The sequence below is a fragment of the Eublepharis macularius genome, chromosome 9 (genome assembly GCF_028583425.1).
Source record: "Eublepharis macularius isolate TG4126 chromosome 9, MPM_Emac_v1.0, whole genome shotgun sequence".
Lineage (NCBI taxonomy): Eukaryota > Metazoa > Chordata > Lepidosauria > Squamata > Eublepharidae > Eublepharis > Eublepharis macularius.
In genome coordinates this window covers 28,250,631-28,270,806 of record NC_072798.1, presented here as the reverse complement: position 1 = coordinate 28,270,806, position 20,176 = coordinate 28,250,631, and the positions used below count along the sequence as shown (strand labels likewise).

At 43.1% G+C, this 20,176-nt stretch overlaps 1 protein-coding gene across 3 annotated transcripts in view; it reads left to right on the top strand.

The window, feature by feature from the left end:
- Positions 1-20,176, top strand: part of ATP6V0A4 (ATPase H+ transporting V0 subunit a4) — a 51,567-nt gene continuing 31,391 nt past the window's right edge. The window contains exons 1-9 of one of the 3 annotated variants that reach the window (XM_054988843.1): positions 56-169; positions 4,205-4,336; positions 5,136-5,214; positions 6,800-6,894; positions 8,456-8,581; positions 11,020-11,114; positions 11,229-11,355; positions 11,455-11,537; positions 16,650-16,743. In XM_054988843.1, coding sequence (XP_054844818.1) covers positions 4,220-4,336; positions 5,136-5,214; positions 6,800-6,894; positions 8,456-8,581; positions 11,020-11,114; positions 11,229-11,355; positions 11,455-11,537; positions 16,650-16,743 — 816 coding nt within the window. In that variant the 5' untranslated portion in view covers positions 56-169; positions 4,205-4,219. Of the gene's footprint in view, positions 170-4,204; positions 4,337-5,135; positions 5,215-6,799; positions 6,895-8,455; positions 8,582-11,019; positions 11,115-11,228; positions 11,538-16,649; positions 16,744-20,176 lie in introns of all 3 variants that reach the window. The other 2 variants (XM_054988842.1, XM_054988841.1) reach the window with 2 other exon arrangements.

The following is a 20,176-nucleotide window of genomic DNA, read 5'->3' as shown; positions in this document are numbered from 1 at the left end:
CTGATCCAGAAAGGTCTCTTTTTCTGGCCGTGACCAGTTCAGCTACTCTAAGGACACACAGCTAAAATACATCAGGTAACCCACTGTTTCATTTGCTGCTCAGTTAAGCTGGAGGCAGTTTCAGGATTTTTTCAAAGTCAGCCTACACAGAACAAAGGAAACTGAAGAGGTAGGTGAGACCCTGGTGCGGATAACTGTGGCAGTTCCTAAGGGGGCATGGTAGTTTTTCTGCATGTCTACTGAAATTTCCTAAAAAAGGAAACGGCTTTATCATATGTATATTGCGGAGTGTTTTTCCCTCCCCTTTAGAAGCAAATGGCCTACCCAAAAAAATTAATGTAGCTCTTTACTAAAGAGCTAAATATGTATTTTGAAACCAGCAATTAACATTTAAACAGCATGGGATTTTGAGGCTTTCTAATTGCTGGTGTGCTTGATCTAATTATAACTCAAGTGTGAAACAGGAAACGGAGTGTGGCAGACGTGAATCGAATGTGACTGATTCTTCGCTTTCATCTGCTGATGCGAGTGAGGGAGCTGGATGGTTTCTTTAATGTGTTTCCAGTGATGTGGAGCAGGAGCTCAGTTTGGCAATATTTCATTGTACTGGGCAATATACAGGAAGCTTGTAGACTTTTAGGTTGTGGTCTGCAACTCATAAATGTTGTGAGCTGTTCTGAGGGTTCTGTTGAATAATGTAACAAGGCTAAATTGAGTACTTTATAGAGCTGTCTCCATTTGATTTGACTTTTCTTGAGCAAGTAGTCATGGAAATAAGGAGTTTAATATCCTATGGATTTCAGAGGTTTTTTTTTTTTAAAAAAATGTTTCTGGCCCACATGGTCACAGATATTAAGTTTAAAGCTATAGTGGGCAAAAGCACTAAAAGTTCCGAAAGCAAAAAAACTATGATAGGTTGGAAACCCATGAGGCGATCTGGACCCCATTTCTGCGTGTTGTCCCATTGATGGAAGTGTTTCAAACATCAGACTTTTGATTTGGGTTCAAGATTTGGGTTTACGTCTCCACTCAGCCCTATGTAGCTCGCAGTATCTACCTACTCTACCTAAGAGGGTTGTTGTAAAGATAAAGCAGTAAAGGAGCCCCGTATGCCATCTTGAGGTTCTTGGAGGAAGGGCAAGATTTTCAAGGAAGCAGTAAAAACTGTGAAAGAAAAAAATACGACCACCTGCGATTGCTGTGCTTTTCAAATATTAACAAGAGAGGGGCCTACTCCTCTCTCCTGCTTTTCCTCTTTGCCTCCCCCTGGCAATGTCTGCAGCCTCTCCTATTGTCTTCTCTTCCACTCACCTATATACCTTTTGCTGGTTCCCCCCCCCCCCCGGCAGCCTCTGCTACCCAATCTCCCTCACCTACCCTTTTCTGTTCTTCTCCCCCATGTCATCTTTCCTTTTAAAGTGTTTTTGCTCCTCTTCCTCGTTTCACCTTTCCTCCCTCCTATTTTGCAGCTTTTTAAATCTCCTCCCTCACCTGCCATGCCGACACAAATCGAGGCCTGGACTCCAGCAATATTGTTATGGGTTGCCTATAAGGTTGCCATGTCCCCCAAACCCCCTGGGCAGGAGGTTGGAGGCTCGGTGCGTACCTTGCGGTGGCCCTCTCTCTTGCACAGGGAGCATGTACACAGGCCACGTGCCGCTCTGTACTGTGCTCTGCAGTGGCCCAATTTGGTCTGAATTGGGGCTGAATCGGGCCACTGTGGCGTGTGGGAGCGGGCTGCGCTGCCTGGGAGCACGCCCCAGGAGGTGCATTCCCCTCCCTCCATCGGCCAGGTAAGCAGGGGCAGGGGTTGAATGTGGAAGAATGGGATCCTCAGCCCCCAGGAGGGGACTGGCAACCCTAGTTGCCTAGCAACCCACAAAATGGCCACCCAAGATCTCACAACATAGTCCTGTGAGATCTCAATTGCATACTTTATTTATGATTTTTTGGAATTTTCTAACCACCAGTTTTTATTCCTTTGCATTTCATATTCTTCTGCAAACTTGAAACTTCCCTTAGTCTTATAGAGCAATACCCACTGTCTGCCCCTGGCCTCATTGTGTGGACTTTTTGATCTACACTCTATGGCCTGGTTCAGAATCAGATATAATGGTTTGTGTGCCACCTATTCCATATAGTTTAAACAGGGGTACACTATAATGCATAATGCAGCAACCTTGCTGAAGTTGAGCCATTCTGGGTGAGGATGAGAGACCAGCCTGCGGAGCCTATGTACACCCACTTGGACATAAGTCCCATAAATAAATCTCATGATTCAAGGGGTGATTTTACATTTGGGTCTATTAACAGGAATTTCTAGAGATAAAATGATTATATCAGCAGTGGTTCATATCCATCACAGTGATGCAAACAATATTGTTATATGTGCTCTGCTTCTTCGAATGGCAAGAAATTTGAAGGTTGGTTATTCCTGCGTTGTTTCTTTCTGGAGGACAGCACACTGGAGTCTTGTGGTACTTTAATCATTTTTTATATATACAAATATACAAGGAAAGCATAGGCAAAGAGGCCCTCCTCTAGAGCTACTGCCCCACAACTAAGAGAGAGAAATCCTGCATCCAGTTGCCTGGTCTCTCTTCCTCTCTCTTTCCAGTTCAAAACTGCTGTTTCTTTTTCTTTTTACTCTCTCATACACATCCTCTGCCTCCTCTCTTTGCCTTCTCCAAGATCTAATGAGTCGCTTGGGGATGAGCTCCTAATAATTAGGGCCCATTAAAAATTAACCACTATTCTGAGCCATTAATCTCACAAAGGAATGGTCAGCTAGCACTTGCTGTACCATATGTGTTTTGTTACCTGTCCCACAATTATCCGAAGTCCAGAGTGATGTTCCAAGGGCAAATTCTTGGTCATAGCAAAGCAACCTGACCTGAATATAGATTAAAAACTGTTGTCTAAATCATGAGCGAGGCAGTTTTTGTCAGATGAAAATAGGACCATAAACTTGAAACCCCTGTTTTCCCACCAGAGATCACTGTCAGAGCATAATGCTCACCTCCACCTCTGCATTACAAAATCCTGAAAGCTCTTCTCCACTGGCTGGGTGTGGTAGTCATTTACAGTATAGCTTTCTGTCCAGCACTGACTTTGGAAGCAGGGGGTATGTTGTTAGCTCCATGCTGCAAATATGTTTCCTTCCCTGTTTTAACTTCCTGTTATAGCAACTCACAGGATTGGAATTGAAACAGCATTAGAATGGGCGCTTTTATCAAGTGTAATCTACCAGATAGCCTGATTAAAGCATATACTTGTAAATTAAAATCACACTCTTAAATTATGCCACTATGATATCCTTTAAAGGTTTCTGCTTTCTTGGTGCCAAGATCATAAAAACAGCATTGAAAAAGCCTATAAAATCACTGTCTAAAATCATGAATAACAGTGCAGAGGAGCTAACCAGGGTTCCCAACACTGCCTTGGCAAATAGCAAGAGATTTTGGGAGTGGTGTCCAGGGAGGCAAAGTTTGGGGAAAATGCAATCCTCTAGGATGCTTCTCTAGGCTTTACCACAGAGGAAATTCTAGGGGAAATTCCTAGAGTGTCACTATGTGGAGGCCATTTTTTCCAATGCCTCAATCTCTTAGAGGTGAGAAGAACTTGGACCTGGGTGTGGGTAAATCCCTTCCCTGTGTGGGTAAATGAGAGGCCTATAACTAACACAACTTCATCGGGTTTGAAAGGCCTGAGAAAATAAGAACACATTTGCCTGTTGCCTAAAGAAATTTGGACTAGGTGCCAGGCAAACTTCTCTCAAGAGGGATTTCCAAAGCATATGAACCACTACCAAGAAGTCCCATTTTCTGAGACTTACTCTGCTGTCTTCAGAATATAAGGGCACATAAGAGCAGGTGCTTTGATGATGGCCTCAGCTGGTGGGCAGAAAATCTTGGGCATGTCCAGTATCTCCTCCAATAAATGAAGTGTAGAAAGGACCTGGACGAGTGACACTAAGCCATCCTCTCAAAAGCTGGTACCATCCTGGTTGTCTTTTCTTGCCTCAAGCAAGTGGGCTAGGAACACCCTCTTTGAATTCCTGGGACTTCTGGCAAAATAAACCCTCATACTTCATCTCATAAGTGATGGTATGTGCATTTTTGCAAAGCTGAGAAGATTGCCACGATGGGATCTCTTGGGTGAAACAGATACGTTTCATTTTTAATATCTTTTTAAACATCCCCAGAGAAGGGTGTGCAAGATGGCATCCGTCTTCCGGAGTGAAGAGATGTGTCTGATGCAACTTTTTCTTCAAGTGGAATCTGCCTATTGCTGTGTGGCGGAACTCGGAGAGCTGGGCTTGGTGCAGTTCAGAGATGTAAGTAAGCTTTGGGCAGGCATGGGTTGTGGGTTGTGCTGCTTCAAGAATCAAAAGCAGAACAGGAAAACCTTCCAAAAGGCTTTCCCTCCTTATTGTGCACTAAATTGTCAAGAAGAACCCAGTTAGGTACCATTTTATTATATCTTCCTCAACAGCATTACAGTGGCTCTTGAGGAAACAGTTCTACTTTATTGTCGAAGGCTTTCACAGCCGGAGAACGATGGTTGTTGTGGGTTTTCCGGGCTGTATTGCCGTGGTCTTGGCATTGTAGTTCCTGACGTTTCGCCAGCAGCTGTGGCTGGCATCTTCAGCACCTCTGAAGATGCCAGCCACAGCTGCTGGCGAAACGTCAGGAACTACAATGCCAAGACCACGGCAATACAGCCCGGAAAACCCACAACAACCATAGTTCTACTTTAACTGAGGAATGGTAAAAAAAAATGGCTTTCATAACTTCAGATGTACGCAAGGAAAGCTATATGATGAGCAACTGAAGCCTGAAAATGTACAGGTTCTAGATAAAAGCCAGAATACATTTCCATTATCTAAGTAAATGTTTTTGTAATATCTGTAGACTTTCAAATATATAGGTTGAGTAGGTGGGAAATAAGTAGGTAAACAGACAGTGCTAGTTCCAATGTAACAAAAATCTAGACTCTTTATATTAAAATAAGCCAGAAATCTCTTAGCAGCATTACCCGAGTTAATCAATCTAAGTAGTCCAGCTGTATGTGTAACAAAGGACAATTCCATTTAGTATTACTTTTAAAATTTTTGTTTTATAAAACTTATCCAGTTGAACCAAAGTGTGAACAGCTTCCAGAGAAAGTTTGTGAATGAAGTAAGAAGATGTGAATCCTTGGAGAGAATTATTCGTAAGTAATTTCTGGTGCTGTTCTCAAGAAGCAAGCTGCTGGAAGGCATAAAACCCCCATTATTTTAAGTTTGCTAGGTCTTTTGTGAATATGTAGTTTCTGCATTTGATAACTGCCCAGAAATCAAGCATAAAGTAGAATAAGAGAAGGTATTAGGGCTAGGCATGGATGCCAATATATATTCTTCCTCTAATTTATTTTATTGAAAGAATAGTATATAAATATTTTAAATCAATAAACGATGTTTTGTGACATCAATGGGGGAGAAGACCTGTGTGTTGAAATACAGATCTGCCCAAAACATAAAGAAAGTGGGAGATAGGGTCCATTTGTAATAGCTACAGAGATACAAGGATGAGAAGGACCATCCAGAAGATGGGCAAGACCATTCTGTTCCAGAAGGCATTTGGTAGAAGGTAAACTGTATTAGCTCTCATCTGGATGGCCTAGGCTAGCCTAATATTTTCAGAACTTAATCTCAGGGTGCTCTTTGGTTAGTACTTGGATGGAACACCACCAAGGAAGTCTAGGTTTGCTATACAGAGGCAGGCAATGGCAAACCACTTCTGAATGTCTCCTATCTTGAAAACCATACCAGGTTGTCATAAGTTGGCTGTGACTTGATAGCAGAAAGAAGGGGGGAACCTCTTTTAGCTGTGTCTAGCCCTGCCCAAACTACACGTTACTTCTACCACATGATTGCCACAGGGACTTGCAGCAGAACGACAGCTGTGAGTTACCCATGGGAACTCAATTCATGGCCACTTCAGGTCAGAAAAGATGACACAGGAAGAAGGCAGGGTAGCAAAATAAAGATAGGTTGGCTGATGGGTTTGTTGGAAGTACGGTATAGATGCCGAGACCAGAGTACCTCTAAAAAAACTTTTATTGCAATAGAAGGAGACAGGTCAGCATCTGCCAACCAGTCTGCCTGATGAAAGCAAACACACTCTTTTTATACTATTGTTCCATACATAGAAAAACACACATTACCTATCTACGACCGTCACATGCCCTCTCCCTTTTCCCCATTGGCTGGAGCAGTCAGGAGGTACAGACTTTCCGGGCCGCCTTCAACATATCACATGGTATCTCCCCCTCTACATACTTCCCCATACATCATAAGTGTATTACAATTAGCTTATTGTCTATTTAGAGCTGGTTAGATAGAGGGCGCAAGCGCATTTTGTTAAACTTTTGGTGTCAGCGGCAGCACACCTGTCTGCTAGTTTTAGCTGCAAAAAGCGCAATTCTTAGAATAATTCACATTTCTATTTCCTTTTATGTCTGAGTTCAGCTGTCCTAGACATTTCTATTTCCCTTACTATATGCCTGAGCTTAGATGTCCTAGTTTAGTGAAAAACACATTCTTTAACACATTTTGTTAGAATGAGAAAGATAATATTCTTTTTACTTTTAACTCTTTCAGGTTTGAAGTAGAGAAGGAGGTAGGAAAGAGGAACAAGGAAATAGTGAGGGAGGGAGATACAGGAGAAGATGAGATACTCCCCTCAAGTCCATGTGGGTCTCCTGATTGTCATCCTATATTTATGACAGAGTATGCCTCTGCTTGGTTTGCCCACAGGTTTCTTGGAAAGTGAAATGGATGAAAATGTACAGCTTCTCAAGCTCGGAAAGTATCCAGAGACTCCTCTTCCTCGAGAAATGATTGATCTAGAAGTAAGGGATTTGGGCCTTCCAGTTGCATGTCTCAATTAGGTGCCAGGGACAAACAGCAATGGAGGTACTGCTGACTTTTATCCCGTTTGTGGCTTCCCCCCAAACTGGGCAATCCAGCAATGCTATTTTATTTCTTATGCCAGGTTAGGGTGGAGTGTGGCATTACACATCAGTGTTGGCACATTTCATATCTAGAAAAACAGTAAGCAAAAGAGTAAGTTCAGAAGCACATTTGGGTGGCTCTCTGTCAATCCTGAGATGGAGGGCAGGAATTACAAGCATGAGTGTTTCAAAGTACGCAGAGTACTTTGATCACTAAAAGGCCTTTCCTTCATCAAAACTCCATGAGTCAACGTTCTTGAGCAGCAGAAATAATCATAACTGAAGAAATGAAAGGACTGAGAAAAATTTGGCCACTGACAAAGTAATTTTAAGATCTTTATCACAAAATAGAAAAGGCAGAGCAACTAAAATCAGATCAGGATGTCAAGCAAAAAAGGGGTCCAAAAGACCTTTAGCGATTAAGAAATCAACCAGCTGGGATCCAGCAAAGAATCATTGGAAAGGGAACACCTCCCCCACCCCACCCCTCAAAAAGCTTCTAAGCTCTCAGGGGCTTGAGCAGGCTAATTCTATTGGGTTTTAGTTAAGGCACGATAACTAAACAAACTGCACATAGAAAGCTCTCACATAAGTTAGAGAACCGATAACTGTTTATTTATCTAAAGAAATATAATTACATAATTTTAGTGGAGAGAAAGAACTAGTAACTGATTTAACTAGCTAGGATGGCTTTAGATTGTAAGTAGGCCATCTCTCTCAGAAGGAGACACCATGCTACCTCTCCTGGTGCATGCAGGGAAGATGAGAGAGAGGAGGAGTAGAGAAGGGAAGGAAGGAAGTTCCCCTGGCAGGAAGGGGACTGATGGCAGCCTATCTATCTAACTGACTCTAAGGTTGTTATCTTCCTTCTTCTCTGCTGGCCTGAGCAAGAGACATCGCCAGTCCCTTCTTCTAACAAATCCTCCTACCCACCCCCCAAGTGCTATAATGGCTACTACTGCTGGATTAGGATCTGGGAGACCCAGATTCAAATCCCCACATGGGTAATCTTGAACTGGTCAAGTTCTTTTAGCTTAACCTACTTCACAGGGTTCTTGTAAAGGTAAAACAGAGGAGGAGATAATGATATACACTGTTCTGACCTCCTGTGGGCATCACCATAGTGTCCCTTTCACCATCTAGCTAGGGTATTAATAAACCTGTGTAAACTATGAAATGAAATTTGCAAATTCACTTGCTGTTTCTCCTTATGCAGACTGGAGAAGGTTTGTTGTGGCTTGTGGGTCTTTTTGTGGAGTGTGTGTCATTTGAGTAATTCATATACTATCCTCAAAAACAGGACTGTGATTTTAATATTCACCATAAGTTTGTCAAACATACTGAGGCATATTTGGAGATGTTTGCCATGTAATAATCCATCTCTACAGTCGTCTGTTTTGCTGGCAAAAAGGTGTGAAAAGAAATAATTGGGCTTAACTTAATTCTGCTCTGGCTGCAGACAGTTCTGGAAAGATTGGATGGGGAGTTGCAAGAAGCCAATCAGAACCTGCAACGTTTGAAGCAGAACTTTTTAGAACTCACAGAACTAAAGCATCTCCTGAAGAAAACCCAGGACTTTTTTGAGGTGACGCAATCTTTGAATGCTGGCTTAATAGAATGTTCTTTCTGTGGGTGCTGCCTCTCTATTGCTGTTGTTGTTTGTAAATACCAACCTTAGGCTCAAAGTAAACATGGGCCATCGTCACACGGGCATCTCTTCCGTTAAATTTACAGCATATAGCGTCCTACCTGTTATCGGCACAGTAACGTTTCTTTGGGTCACCTAATGGCTCTTCGCGCCACCAGCTGTCCACACCGAAGCACTCTGTTCTGTTCTCTCTAACCGCGCAGAAGCAGCTCCTCCCCCCTTTTTTTTTATTATTCTGGCGTTTAATTCCGCTATAACGGATTAACAGCATATAAACATTACGACCCTTTTGTTTTTCCAACTTTGAAATTATATAAATAGCCCTTTGCCCGCAGAAAACTCCCTGTCTGACGTGATCCCCATCGCTGAAGACTCTGCCATGGCAATTGAGTCATTTTTACTTCAGCAGAAAGTTTTCATTGTGTTATGTCGTTATGGCGTTATAAGGACATAATAAAATAAAAAAAAGGGGAGTTGCAGGAAGAAATGGATTCTGGGATTTAAGGGAGGGCACAGGACGTTGCGAGGCGAAATACATCGATGTGAGGCATTCACACTGAGGCGCAAAATATCGCAACTATCAAGCAAAAAACAGCAATGAGGAAATCGCATCAGTGTTGGAATAAGGTGGGTGTTTTCCAGGAAATAGTGCCATTTTAGCGCTAAAAAAAAGCCCGTGTGACGACGGCCATGGTGGCATCAATAGATATCTGTTTAAAGTATGGATGAGCTGTCTCATGCTATTTTGATAGGAGAGGTTGGTTCTGCCTGCCCCTGCTTGTAGTGACTGTGCAGGTTCTCCTTTGAGTTAGAGAAGATGATGTTTATATGTACTCTGGCTGAAAGGGCGGGGCGGGGAGAGACATGAGCTGGAGGATTCATGGCAGGGCTAGGGATGATGCTGTCTGGATTCCCCCCCCCCTTTTTTTTCAGGGTCTTCCTACTGTCTGGGTAGAGAGAAATCCCCCATGAGAAAGCAGATCATATTTTTTCTGCCATCACATAAAAAGCAGGAAGTTGGGAAACTGAAAGAACAAAATGGCTGCTGGGGCAAGGAGGAAAGGTGAACCCCTCTTCCATCACATAACTTGTCTCCTGCAGCCATTCTCTCCAGATACTTTTCTCCATGCAGTGTTCACTTTCAAACAAAGTTGCCAACTCTGGGTTGGGAAATTCCTAGAGATTTGGGGTTGGAGTAGGGTTGCTAGCCTCCAGGTAGTGGCTGGAGATCTCCCGGAATTACAACTGGTCTCCAGGCCAAAGATATCAGTTCACCTGGAGAAAATGGCTACTTTTGGGGGTGAACTCTATGGAATTGTGCCATACCAGGGTCCTTTCCCTCCCCAAACCCCACTTTCTCCAGGTTTCATCCCCCAGATCTCCAGAAATTTCCCAACTTGGAGGTGGCAACCCTAGGTTGGAGACTGGGTAAGATGAGGTTTAGGGAGGAGTATAATACCATGCAGTCCACCCTTCAAAGCTTCCATTTTCTCCAGAGGAGCTGATCTCTGTAGTCTGGAGATTAGTTATAATTCTCGGAGATCTCCAGGTACCACCTGGAAGTTAGTAATCCTGCTTCCGAAACTGGAGCCCTGACTAGGAGGAATGTCCCAGAGGGAGGAGACTGTTGGAAGGTTACCATTGTTGTGGAAGGATTCTGCTCTCTTTCCCCTCTTGCTGCTTTAGTATGATCTGCCACCCGTTGTTTTCTTCTGATTGCTGGGGATCTTGGTTTAAATGTTTGCAGTAATCAGGTGTAGTTTGGTTTCCAATGAACTTTGCAGTTCTGAATTAAGCCTGGAGCATGCCACTGTGTTTGTCATTCATTACGTAGATTAATTGAATTAATGCCCCAGTTAGGTTTGCAAACCTCCTGGTAGGCCCTGGGGATCTCCTAGAATTACCTCTGATCTCCAGACTACAGAGATCAGTTCCTCTGGAGCAAAAGGCAGTTTTGGAGGATGGACTCTGTGGCATTATACTCCACTCCCCCAGGCTCCACCTTCAAATCTCTAGGAATTTCCCAAACTGGAGATGAAAACTCCCAACACCCCATATTTGCACAATCTACAACTCTCAGTGTTTCTCATGGCAGACATGTGATTAGAGGCTGGCACAAACTGAAATACGGACCAACATTCATCATGAACTGGGCCGGTTTGTGGTTCGCAAACTGGTGGTTCATCAGAGCCCATTTCTGACAAACTGCTGGTTTCTGACAAACCCTCCCAGTGGAGCGGGTATAGGGACCTGGCAACCCTACCTGGCCGGGGGCAATTTGTAATCTTTTAATAAACCTTTTTGGGTCTCTCCCCAGGGAGAAAAGCAGTCTAAATCGTTTAAATAAATAAGAAAAATATCATTCTTGCTTTCAGACAGAGACTAATTTGCCTGATGATTTCTTCAATGAAGACACTTCTGGATTATTGGAATTAAGAAGCACTCCTGCCGCAGTTGCTGCCAAACTGGGGTTAGTCGCATCAGAATAGCTTTTGTCTGCTTAGAACTGCATTGTTATTACATCTTCATACTTAGTGCAGAAAGGGTGTACCTGCAATGTATCCGTCTTGTTTCTGCTATGCAGATTCATAGCTGGAGTGATCAAAAGGGAAAGGATGGGCCCCTTTGAACGTGTGCTGTGGAGAGCCTGTCGAGGAAATATCTACCTGAGATTCAGTGAAATGGACACTCCCCTGGAGGACCCTGTCACTGTAGGTTCATATTTGGCAGACATTACCTGTAAATTTCTAACATGCTGTTTGGTTATGACTATTTTAAAATTCTATTTGCGTTACATTTCTTTCTCCCAGAAAGAAGAGGTGAAAAAGAATGTCTTCATTATCTTCTATCAAGGGGAGCAACTCAAACAGAAAATCAAGAAGATTTGTGAAGGGTAAAAAAAAAAGAAAAGCACTGTTGAGAAAACAGTAGATTGTGTTTGTCTGTTGCATTCGGCCTAAAGAGTTTGGAGAATAAATAAGAGCCCTATGCAGATGTTCACATCCAATGCGCATGGGTGGGACTGGGGTTGCCTGCCCACATGGTATGCTCACTCTATCCCTGCCTGAGGTTTTTGTGTGGGAGTGTGGTCTTTGATTTTGTGGTCTACTGGTCATACAGGTCTGCCTATCTGGGAACCACATCATCTTGTACGGTTGTATAGTGCTTCCCCATGCCTGTGGACCCGACGTGCTTTCCTTAGAAAGAGGATCTTGGATGTTACACTGCATCATGGATCCCCTTGCAATGATGAAACATTAAAAAAGTCGTTCTTTTAAAAAGTGGGCGTTGAGCCTTAACAATTGAACCACTTCCTGACATTCTGTGACATCCACCCAGGAGCCCTCCAGTGAGTAGTGAGTGACACACTCTAAATCATAGTATGCTTTAGACAGAGAGCCGGCTGCATTGCAGAAAACTGCATTAATAGGAAAGAGCTCCAGAGGAGCCGTGCCAAGAGCCCGTGGGTGTGCTTCGGAGGAGAAGGTGCTCCATCGTCCTTCACTCAATCAGGCACAGGCAGGCCTGAGAAAGATCACAGATCAGTCTTGAAAAATTGATCAATCTTGTTAGCATTTCAAAGTGGGGGGGGATATGCCCTTAAAGAAAACTTTTTTAAAAAAATCACTACTTCGTATGAATGGGAGTGGTGGTGGTTGTAACTTACCCTCAAAGCCGCCTGTTATACCATCAGAGTTGGGGGAGGATGGGCTTCCGGCTTTCCTCCTGCACCATTCTTTCCCATGGAAATAGCCACAGGGGGCTATTTCCACATGCCTGTTGCAGGACACGTAGAGCCCAAGGAAGGGGCAAACAGATTGACAAAAAACAGTGTGGGAGGAACATTTGAAGCTCCTTCCCCCTCCCCTCTCACAGAGCTTCTGAGCAGAATAGAGCTGCAGAATGCTTTTAAGGTGAGTTCCCCTGACCACACATGTGGCTATAAGTCAGGTAGGGTATCCGTGATGACCCAACTCATGTCACACGTATCATTTATTTTGACCCTTATAGACAAACTAAGTGCTTTTCTAGCCCCTTGGTGATGCTGTTGTCACATGATTTTGACTGAACTAGATGCAGCCATAAATAGTTAACATTTGTAAAAACAGGGTATTTTGAGATAGCAGAATTTAATTCAAAGCAGAGTTATCAGTGTATACCACCCTTCTTTTTAATACAATGGTTCTTAATTGTTAATGTTGGCTGTTTGTTTCACAAAGCAGTAAATCAACATGTGACTTCCCATTCCTTTTAATGCAGTGGTAAAGTTAGCCCACCAGTTTACAAGTGGTAACTTCATATTTTATTTATTTAAAACATTTATTAGCTGCCTTTCTATCTTGCAGAAAGTCAAGGTTGCTTACAATATAAATAAATTAACAGTCATAAAATGAATAAAACAAGGTTTAAAAATGCAGTTTAGGAGTGACAATAAACATAAAAACAAAGCAGTCCATATACAGATTTATTAAAAAGAGAAGGTAGTATAAAAACAGTGGGCATTTCCACCCAGTCCTGCTCTTTTTATCTAATGAATGCTCACCTGAATGTTGGAGCAGATTGATCAATGGGAGCGCTCCCTGGTGAATTCTCCTCCGCTTTCCTAGATGTATGTGTCATTAGGGTAAAACTGACATTTTGTATGCAAAAGGACTGTTAGAAGATCAAAGCTGCACTGCTGCAGTAACGTGGAAGGAAAGTGCAAGATCTGTGGACTGCAGTAAAAAGGAATAATCTTTTAAGCGTGATTAACAATTCCAATTTAAATATGGGCTAAGAACTTTGAAGCGTATGCAAGTGAAATAATAATGAGGAAAAACTAGGAAACTTGAGTTGTCTTTTTTTCCCAACAAGATGATTTCATTGGAGATCCAGTTTCAGAGCTGAAACTGGAGTGAAGAAGATGATTATGATTCAAAAGTGCTTCTGTCTGAAAGGAAGAAGGCAAAGTACTGTATGACTGATTACCTTCCCTTTGTGCTCACAGTCATGCATATTCAAGGGCTGCCTTGTGATTTGAAATTACCTGTGCTTAGCTTGGCAAACTACGGCCAGCCCAAGCCTAATAGGGCAAAACTCAGAGGATATCAGGGGACATTATTGCATGGATGGTCTAATCAGGAGTGTTCAGTCACTCACACTGTTTTAATTACTTAACACTTATTTGAGAGAGAGAGCGTGTTATCAAGGGTGTGATGAGCCAGAGTGGCAGAGTAGTTAGGCAGTTGGATAGGACTAGGGAGACCTGGGTTCAAATTCCCATGCAACACTAGATGACCTTGGACCAGGCACTCCTTCTCAGCCTAACCTACCTCACAAGGTTGTTGTGAAGACTAAATGGAAGGGGGAAGGAACCATGTACACAACACTGAGCTCCTAGGAAGAAGGGTGAGGTAAACAGGGATGGTTGGCTAAGCATGGGGTTACCACTGAAAATAAGGGGTTTCTCCTCAGGGCTTTTTTTCTGCGAAAAGAGGTGGTGGAATTCAGTGGTGGAACTCAGGACCGCACAATGACATCACTTTGGGTCAGCTGGAACAAGGCGGTAGTTTTTTAAAGTTTAAATCGCCCTTGGCGAAAATGGTCATATGGCTGGTGGCACTGCTTGGCCAATCTAAACTCCCCTCTGTCTGGAGATCAGGGGCGGGGCCACCGGCCATGTGACCATTTTCAAGAGGTGCCGGAACTCCGCTCCATCGCGTTCCAGTTGAAAAAAAGCCCTGCTCCTTCCTATTAGTTTAACTAGAGAAGAGAATGAACATAAATGAAGTAAATCGATAAATATCCTGATGTCATTATGCCATGCATTTCCTACCACCACTGCCAGCCCAGTACATGGAGAGAGACATGGAATGTATATGGAAATTTACATTGTATTGATAAGAAGAAAGGAACATTACAGTGGGGCCCTTGCTGTGAAGCTTCCGCTTTCAAATGTGCAGCCCTGCCCAGACTCCTACACTAATCACCCCTTAGTAGCCTATTCCGTAATGTCAGTTTTTAAAGCTGTATAAACAAGCAAAATAACTAAGTGCTGTATTTCTGCAGAACAGTTTATTCATAGTAATTTTGATGTGGAAAGCATATTTTCTGCTGTTCTTCATAGCCTCTCCCCTCCCCATGTTTTTGAAACGGAAGACATATTTGCCTGGGTGCTTGGTTATAGGTCATCGGGAGCTCTGTCTATAATAAATAGAAAACGTGTTTTTTTGACAGAGCCCCTGAAATATGAGCAACTTGCAGAAGTTATGAATGGCCCATTTTAAAATCTATGCTTTGTAGTAATACCTGAGAACTGACATTTCCAGAAGTCCCCTGGAAAAGAAGTATGGTGCAGCATAGGACACAAATGATAATAACACAGCGCTTATGGACCACTCTTCGAGACAGATTAGTGGCCCGCTCAAAGCAGTGAACAAGGTCAATGTTGTTGTTATCCCCACAATAAGCCAACACTAACTGCAGCTTGGATTGTGGAGGACAATATAGCCTCTCTTTCACTGGAATGGAGAGGAAGGAGAATCTGTTGTCAAGCATCTAAAGAGTACATGATGGTGCTCGATAACAGCGGGATCATTGGCCTATCAATGTTAGTTTTGTTTGCAGTGTCTCAGGCGGAAGTCTTTCGTATCACCCCACTACTTGTTCCTTTTAACTGTAGATGCTGGGAGGATTGAGTCCCTGGCCCCTGCTCAACAATACCCCTGTATATTATAATTTAAATGTCTACTCTCAAGACCTGCCAAATGTGTACACTGTACTTCGCTTCAAATAGAAGTCATATATTTAAGAAGGCAGAAATGGCTACAATTTCTGGAAGGAGTGAAATTAATAAGATCATGTTCTCTGAATGACTAACCACAAACCTGTTACTGTTGCTGTGCAGATCCTTAGTCACTGACATTTCTGAGAATCTCCTAGAATTCTGTAATATCAAGCGAACTTCAACTTGGAAAATTCTTAGAGATTTGGGGGGGTGGCAGCTGGAGGGGCAGTTGAGGGAGGGATGTTACCTAGAATCTATGGTATGCTATACAATTGCCCCCCTGCAGCTGCCATTTTCTCCAGGGAAACTGATCCCTGTAGCCTGTAGACCAGGTGAGAACTCCAGGCCCCACATGGAGGTTTGCAGTCCTAAAGCCAGTTATCACAAACAGCAAGGGGTACCATTGAAGGCACCACAGGCTGATTTTGTTCATATCAGAAAAAAACCCACATTACATTTGGAAGCAATGATGAAATCCCTCCTCCCACATTGATAGTGGATGGCTCAGCTTGCATCCCATCTCCTGTGCCACGAAAAGGGGCTTATTGGGACAACCAACAGCCCACTGTGCTAGGTCCTGAAGGTGGTATCTCAAAACCCCTTTTTCCTTTCCTTTGGATAATGCACAGGATGCTGCAGTGGCCTTTGCCCATCTTTCCACCACTGCGAAGAAGGATTGCCTTTTCTTTCCCTTGTAATTGATGCAGTGATTGCTAGAAGAATGGCCTAGCAAGTAGCTACTATATTTTTTGCAATAAAGGCATGCTATGATGTTGCTGTGATGACCTGGTGGCTTGCTAGAAGCATCTGTTAACCAGGGACTAAGTAACACAAGTACCAGTGTCATAGGTGGGCTGACAGAATATTCTGGCTTTACTGCAGAACCAGGACTGCCATTTCCCCCAACAGTTGGTAGGAGAACTAGGGCTGCTTCTGTGGATGTAAGGGGGAAAAAGGTTTTAAAAAGCCAGCAGTGACAGTGATGTCATTCCAGAGAAACGACATCAGTCCACTCTAGGAATCACCAGAAACTCTACCATAGAGTTTCTGGAGATCCCTATAGAGGTAAGATGCGCCTTCCAGGTTTTGCCCTGAAGTGATGTCACACTATTGCTGATGGCACCCCATGTCCTGCTCCCTAGACTCCTGCTTGTTGCCAGGCCATGCCTGGCAACCCTATGTAGAAAAAATACCTTTGTCCACAATTGCAACTGTTTCTTTGTCTTGTTTCCTCACTAGATTCCGTGCTACAGTGTATCCCTGCCCTGAGTCTGCAACAGAACGACGAGAAATGGCTGATGGTGTGAATACAAGGATTGAGGATCTAAATACCGTAGGTGGCTTTGGCCTTGATCTTAAAGCTGATTCTTAGGTTACCAGTAGGGTAATAAAGTCTCTCACTAGGGCTGGGGATCTCCCGCCAGCAGCTGGTGGGGGGAAATAAAGCAAAAATCACTATTGCATTGATAGCACAAGTTTCTACTGAATCCTAGAGCGATACAACATCACTTCTGGGTTCAATCTAGGAATGACATCATGCCATTGATATGGTACCTTCTTGTTCATGACCCCCAGTCTCCCAACAGGTTCCTGACACTAACTGGCAACCATAGTCAAGGGGGCTTTCCAGGGAAAAGGTCAGTGTCAATACCCTGACTTGGATAGCCCAGGTGAGCGTGATGTCGTCAGATCTCAGAAGCTAAGCAGGGTTGACTTTGGTTAGTAATTGGATGGGAGACCTCTAATGAAGACCAGGGTTGCAGAGGCAAGCAATGGTAAACCACCTCTGATAGTCTCTTGCCATGAAAACCCATCAGGGGTTGCCTTAAGTCAGCTATGACGTGAGGGCAGCACTCTCACACACATCGTCTCAATAATCCTTACAACAATTCTGCCAGGCAGACCTATATTGTACAAGGAAGGGTGTGGCTTGCTAAGACTACCTAGTAAGTTTAGAACGGAAGCAAGAGTGAGAACATCCTGGATTATGCTATAAGAACTCTTAGATGAGAAGTTGATGGAACAAGCTGAAGAAAGACAGGAAGTGAAGATGGCTTCAAGTCATCAGGAAGAATTAAGGCAGAAAAAGATGGTTGTCAAAATGTTCAGAGACCACCTTTGGGCTAGCCCTGAGACAGACTCAAACGATCAGGTGAATAGATAGACCAGCCAATCAGAAACTTGTACAGCTTCCTTAGGGTGGATTTAAAATAGCATGACTGCTGTTCTGAATTTGATATCACTAAGATCAGTTAATTTTCTTAGCAATCTTGTAAAATCCAGCAGAAAATATTCAGATTTAAAATGATGCTGGTATCAGGTTGTGTATCTTGTAGGGATGTGCACTGAGAAAATGTCTGCTTCAGTTTTGGTTCTGGAGAGTTCCAGAATAATTCTGTTTCATTACTGTTTGTTCTGGGTGGGGCAGTGCCAGCTTGGATCTGATCCATTTGGGTTTTTTTATAATTTTTTTTTATTGGATGGGTTCACATACATTTCACAAACATTTTACAACAAATATACCCCTTTTCTTAATATATGTTATCCTACCCACCCCTCCCCTTTTCCCTTATTGACTCCCATCAGCACTCTGACCCCTTTCCCCCTAATAACTATCTCTAGTCTAAGTTGCTTTTCCCCTGTTGTTTATGGCAAAGTTTTATCTTATATTTCTAAATCTCTCAATAGTTATCAAGAGACCACAACTGATCTTTCACTTCCCATTTCTTTTCTAAATATTTTTTAAGTTTACCCCAATCTTCCACAAATTCCCTTGGATCTCGTTCTCTCAATTTCCTTGTTAATTTGTCCATTTCCACCATGTGCAACAATTTCTGAATCCAGTCTTGAATTTCTGGTAGCTCCTCCTGTCTCGATCCATTTGGTTTTTTGAGGGTTTTTTTTTAGTTTTCATGAGTTTAGGCAGGCGTTAGCCTTGCATGCGCAAAAATACATGCTGTTCTTTTTGAGGGAGGGGGTGGGGAAATGAGGCTCTGGATCAGCTGTTTTTTCATGCAACAGCACCAAAATTGCACAGAACACAGTCCTCTCTCTAAACCATCAACACACCGAATTTGAGAAAGCACACAACAACAGGGTTTCATATTTGTGGATCCCAAAGAATGCTTGGGGAAGGCATGTGTCCAGGTGAGTTGTGCAGCTTTGCATGCATGCATGTACTGTTCTTTTCAAGAGGGGGGGGGAGTTGCCTTTATTTGAGCTTAACCAAAAACCATATCATCCAAAAACTCATTGATCCTATGATTTTCTTCTTAAGCACGTGAAAACACATCACAGTGGACCCCAAAGAAGGAGAGTATTGGTGGGCACACACAATGACAGAAAACTTACTGGCAAAGCGGCAGCACAGAAGTAGGAAAGCACTCCTTGGCCAATCAGCACAGGGCAGTGAAAAAAATTGGTTCTCAGTGACAAAGTCAGTCTTTAAGCCCTGTTGTTATGTCGTGTTTCCGTGTGCCTTGTAGTTTTGTTTCCACTATGAGGGGCGGGTGAATCCTCCTCACCCTGATCTGCTTTGCAGCAGTGCAGGATTTAACTTGCCTAGCACAAATGGATGGCTATTCCTGCACATACTCAACAAAACAAAGAGGGGCGGTCCTGCAGGAATTCCACACAATACGTTTTCAATTCCCCAATTTATCAATTAAAGTGCCAGTGCTACTTAATTTATCAGTGCATACAATATCAAAAATTGAACAATCATTTCATATCAACATGACAAAGTATATCCTATGCAATAATAGCAGCAATGAAATATAAGGAGCAGATTACAATCCATATACATCCTATACATATCCGGGTATGCTGAAAAGTCCTTTCTTATTCAGTTCCTTATAATCCAAGTTCCATTCCATTAGAACTATCTTCCTCGGTGCCCTTGAAGTATAGATGAGACGTAGAGTTGAGGCTGATGGCAAAACCTCCTCCCGCTCAATCTGGGGCCGGCTATAGTCCACAGATTTCGTTGTTCCTTCCTCAGGAGCGAGTTCTCTACCATAAACATACATTCATTAATTCTTCTGACCCCCCATAATTACTCCCCATCTCATAACTGTTCAAAATGTACTTACATACGTATCTCACACGAGGAAAAATTATCCAAAATACATCCCAGCACGGGCGGCAGTGCTTTCTAACGCGTGCCCCCTAAGCAATAGCATGTTCTTCAAATAATCCACCTCATTACTGGGTGACCCATCTCTTAAAGGGACCCTTCCCACATATCTCATCCCTCATAAATAGCAGCTCAAAGACAACTCACTGTTTAGACCTTTTGGTTAAAAAGGTCTGATCATGGTTAAAACCTATCACAAAGAAACAGACAAAAATTCTTACCTGGAGTTTGGATCTTTCCATCCGCGGCATCTCAGGGAAAATATCCCTTTTAGCCAACTCCTAAGAATTAAGCGGAACTCTTCACTAGGGAAGATTTCGAGAGGGATGGCTGTGAGTTGTGTAGGAGTTTTGCAAGGAGGAACTACCCAGAGAGTGTGTTGCGATCGGCTTGGGAACGTGCCAGCTTCAGAAATAGGGAGTCTCTCTTTAATTGTACCACCAAGGAACGTTCCAACAGAATCATATGGGCTCTGGATTATCCCCCACGGGCTAATGCTATTAAAAAGATTGTCTCCAGACACTGGAATTTAGTTTCAGATATAAGGGGGTGTGAGCACCAGCCGATATTTGGTCATCGCAGGACAAGAAATTTGAAAGATCAGTTGGTAAGCGCTGACATCCGCATCAGG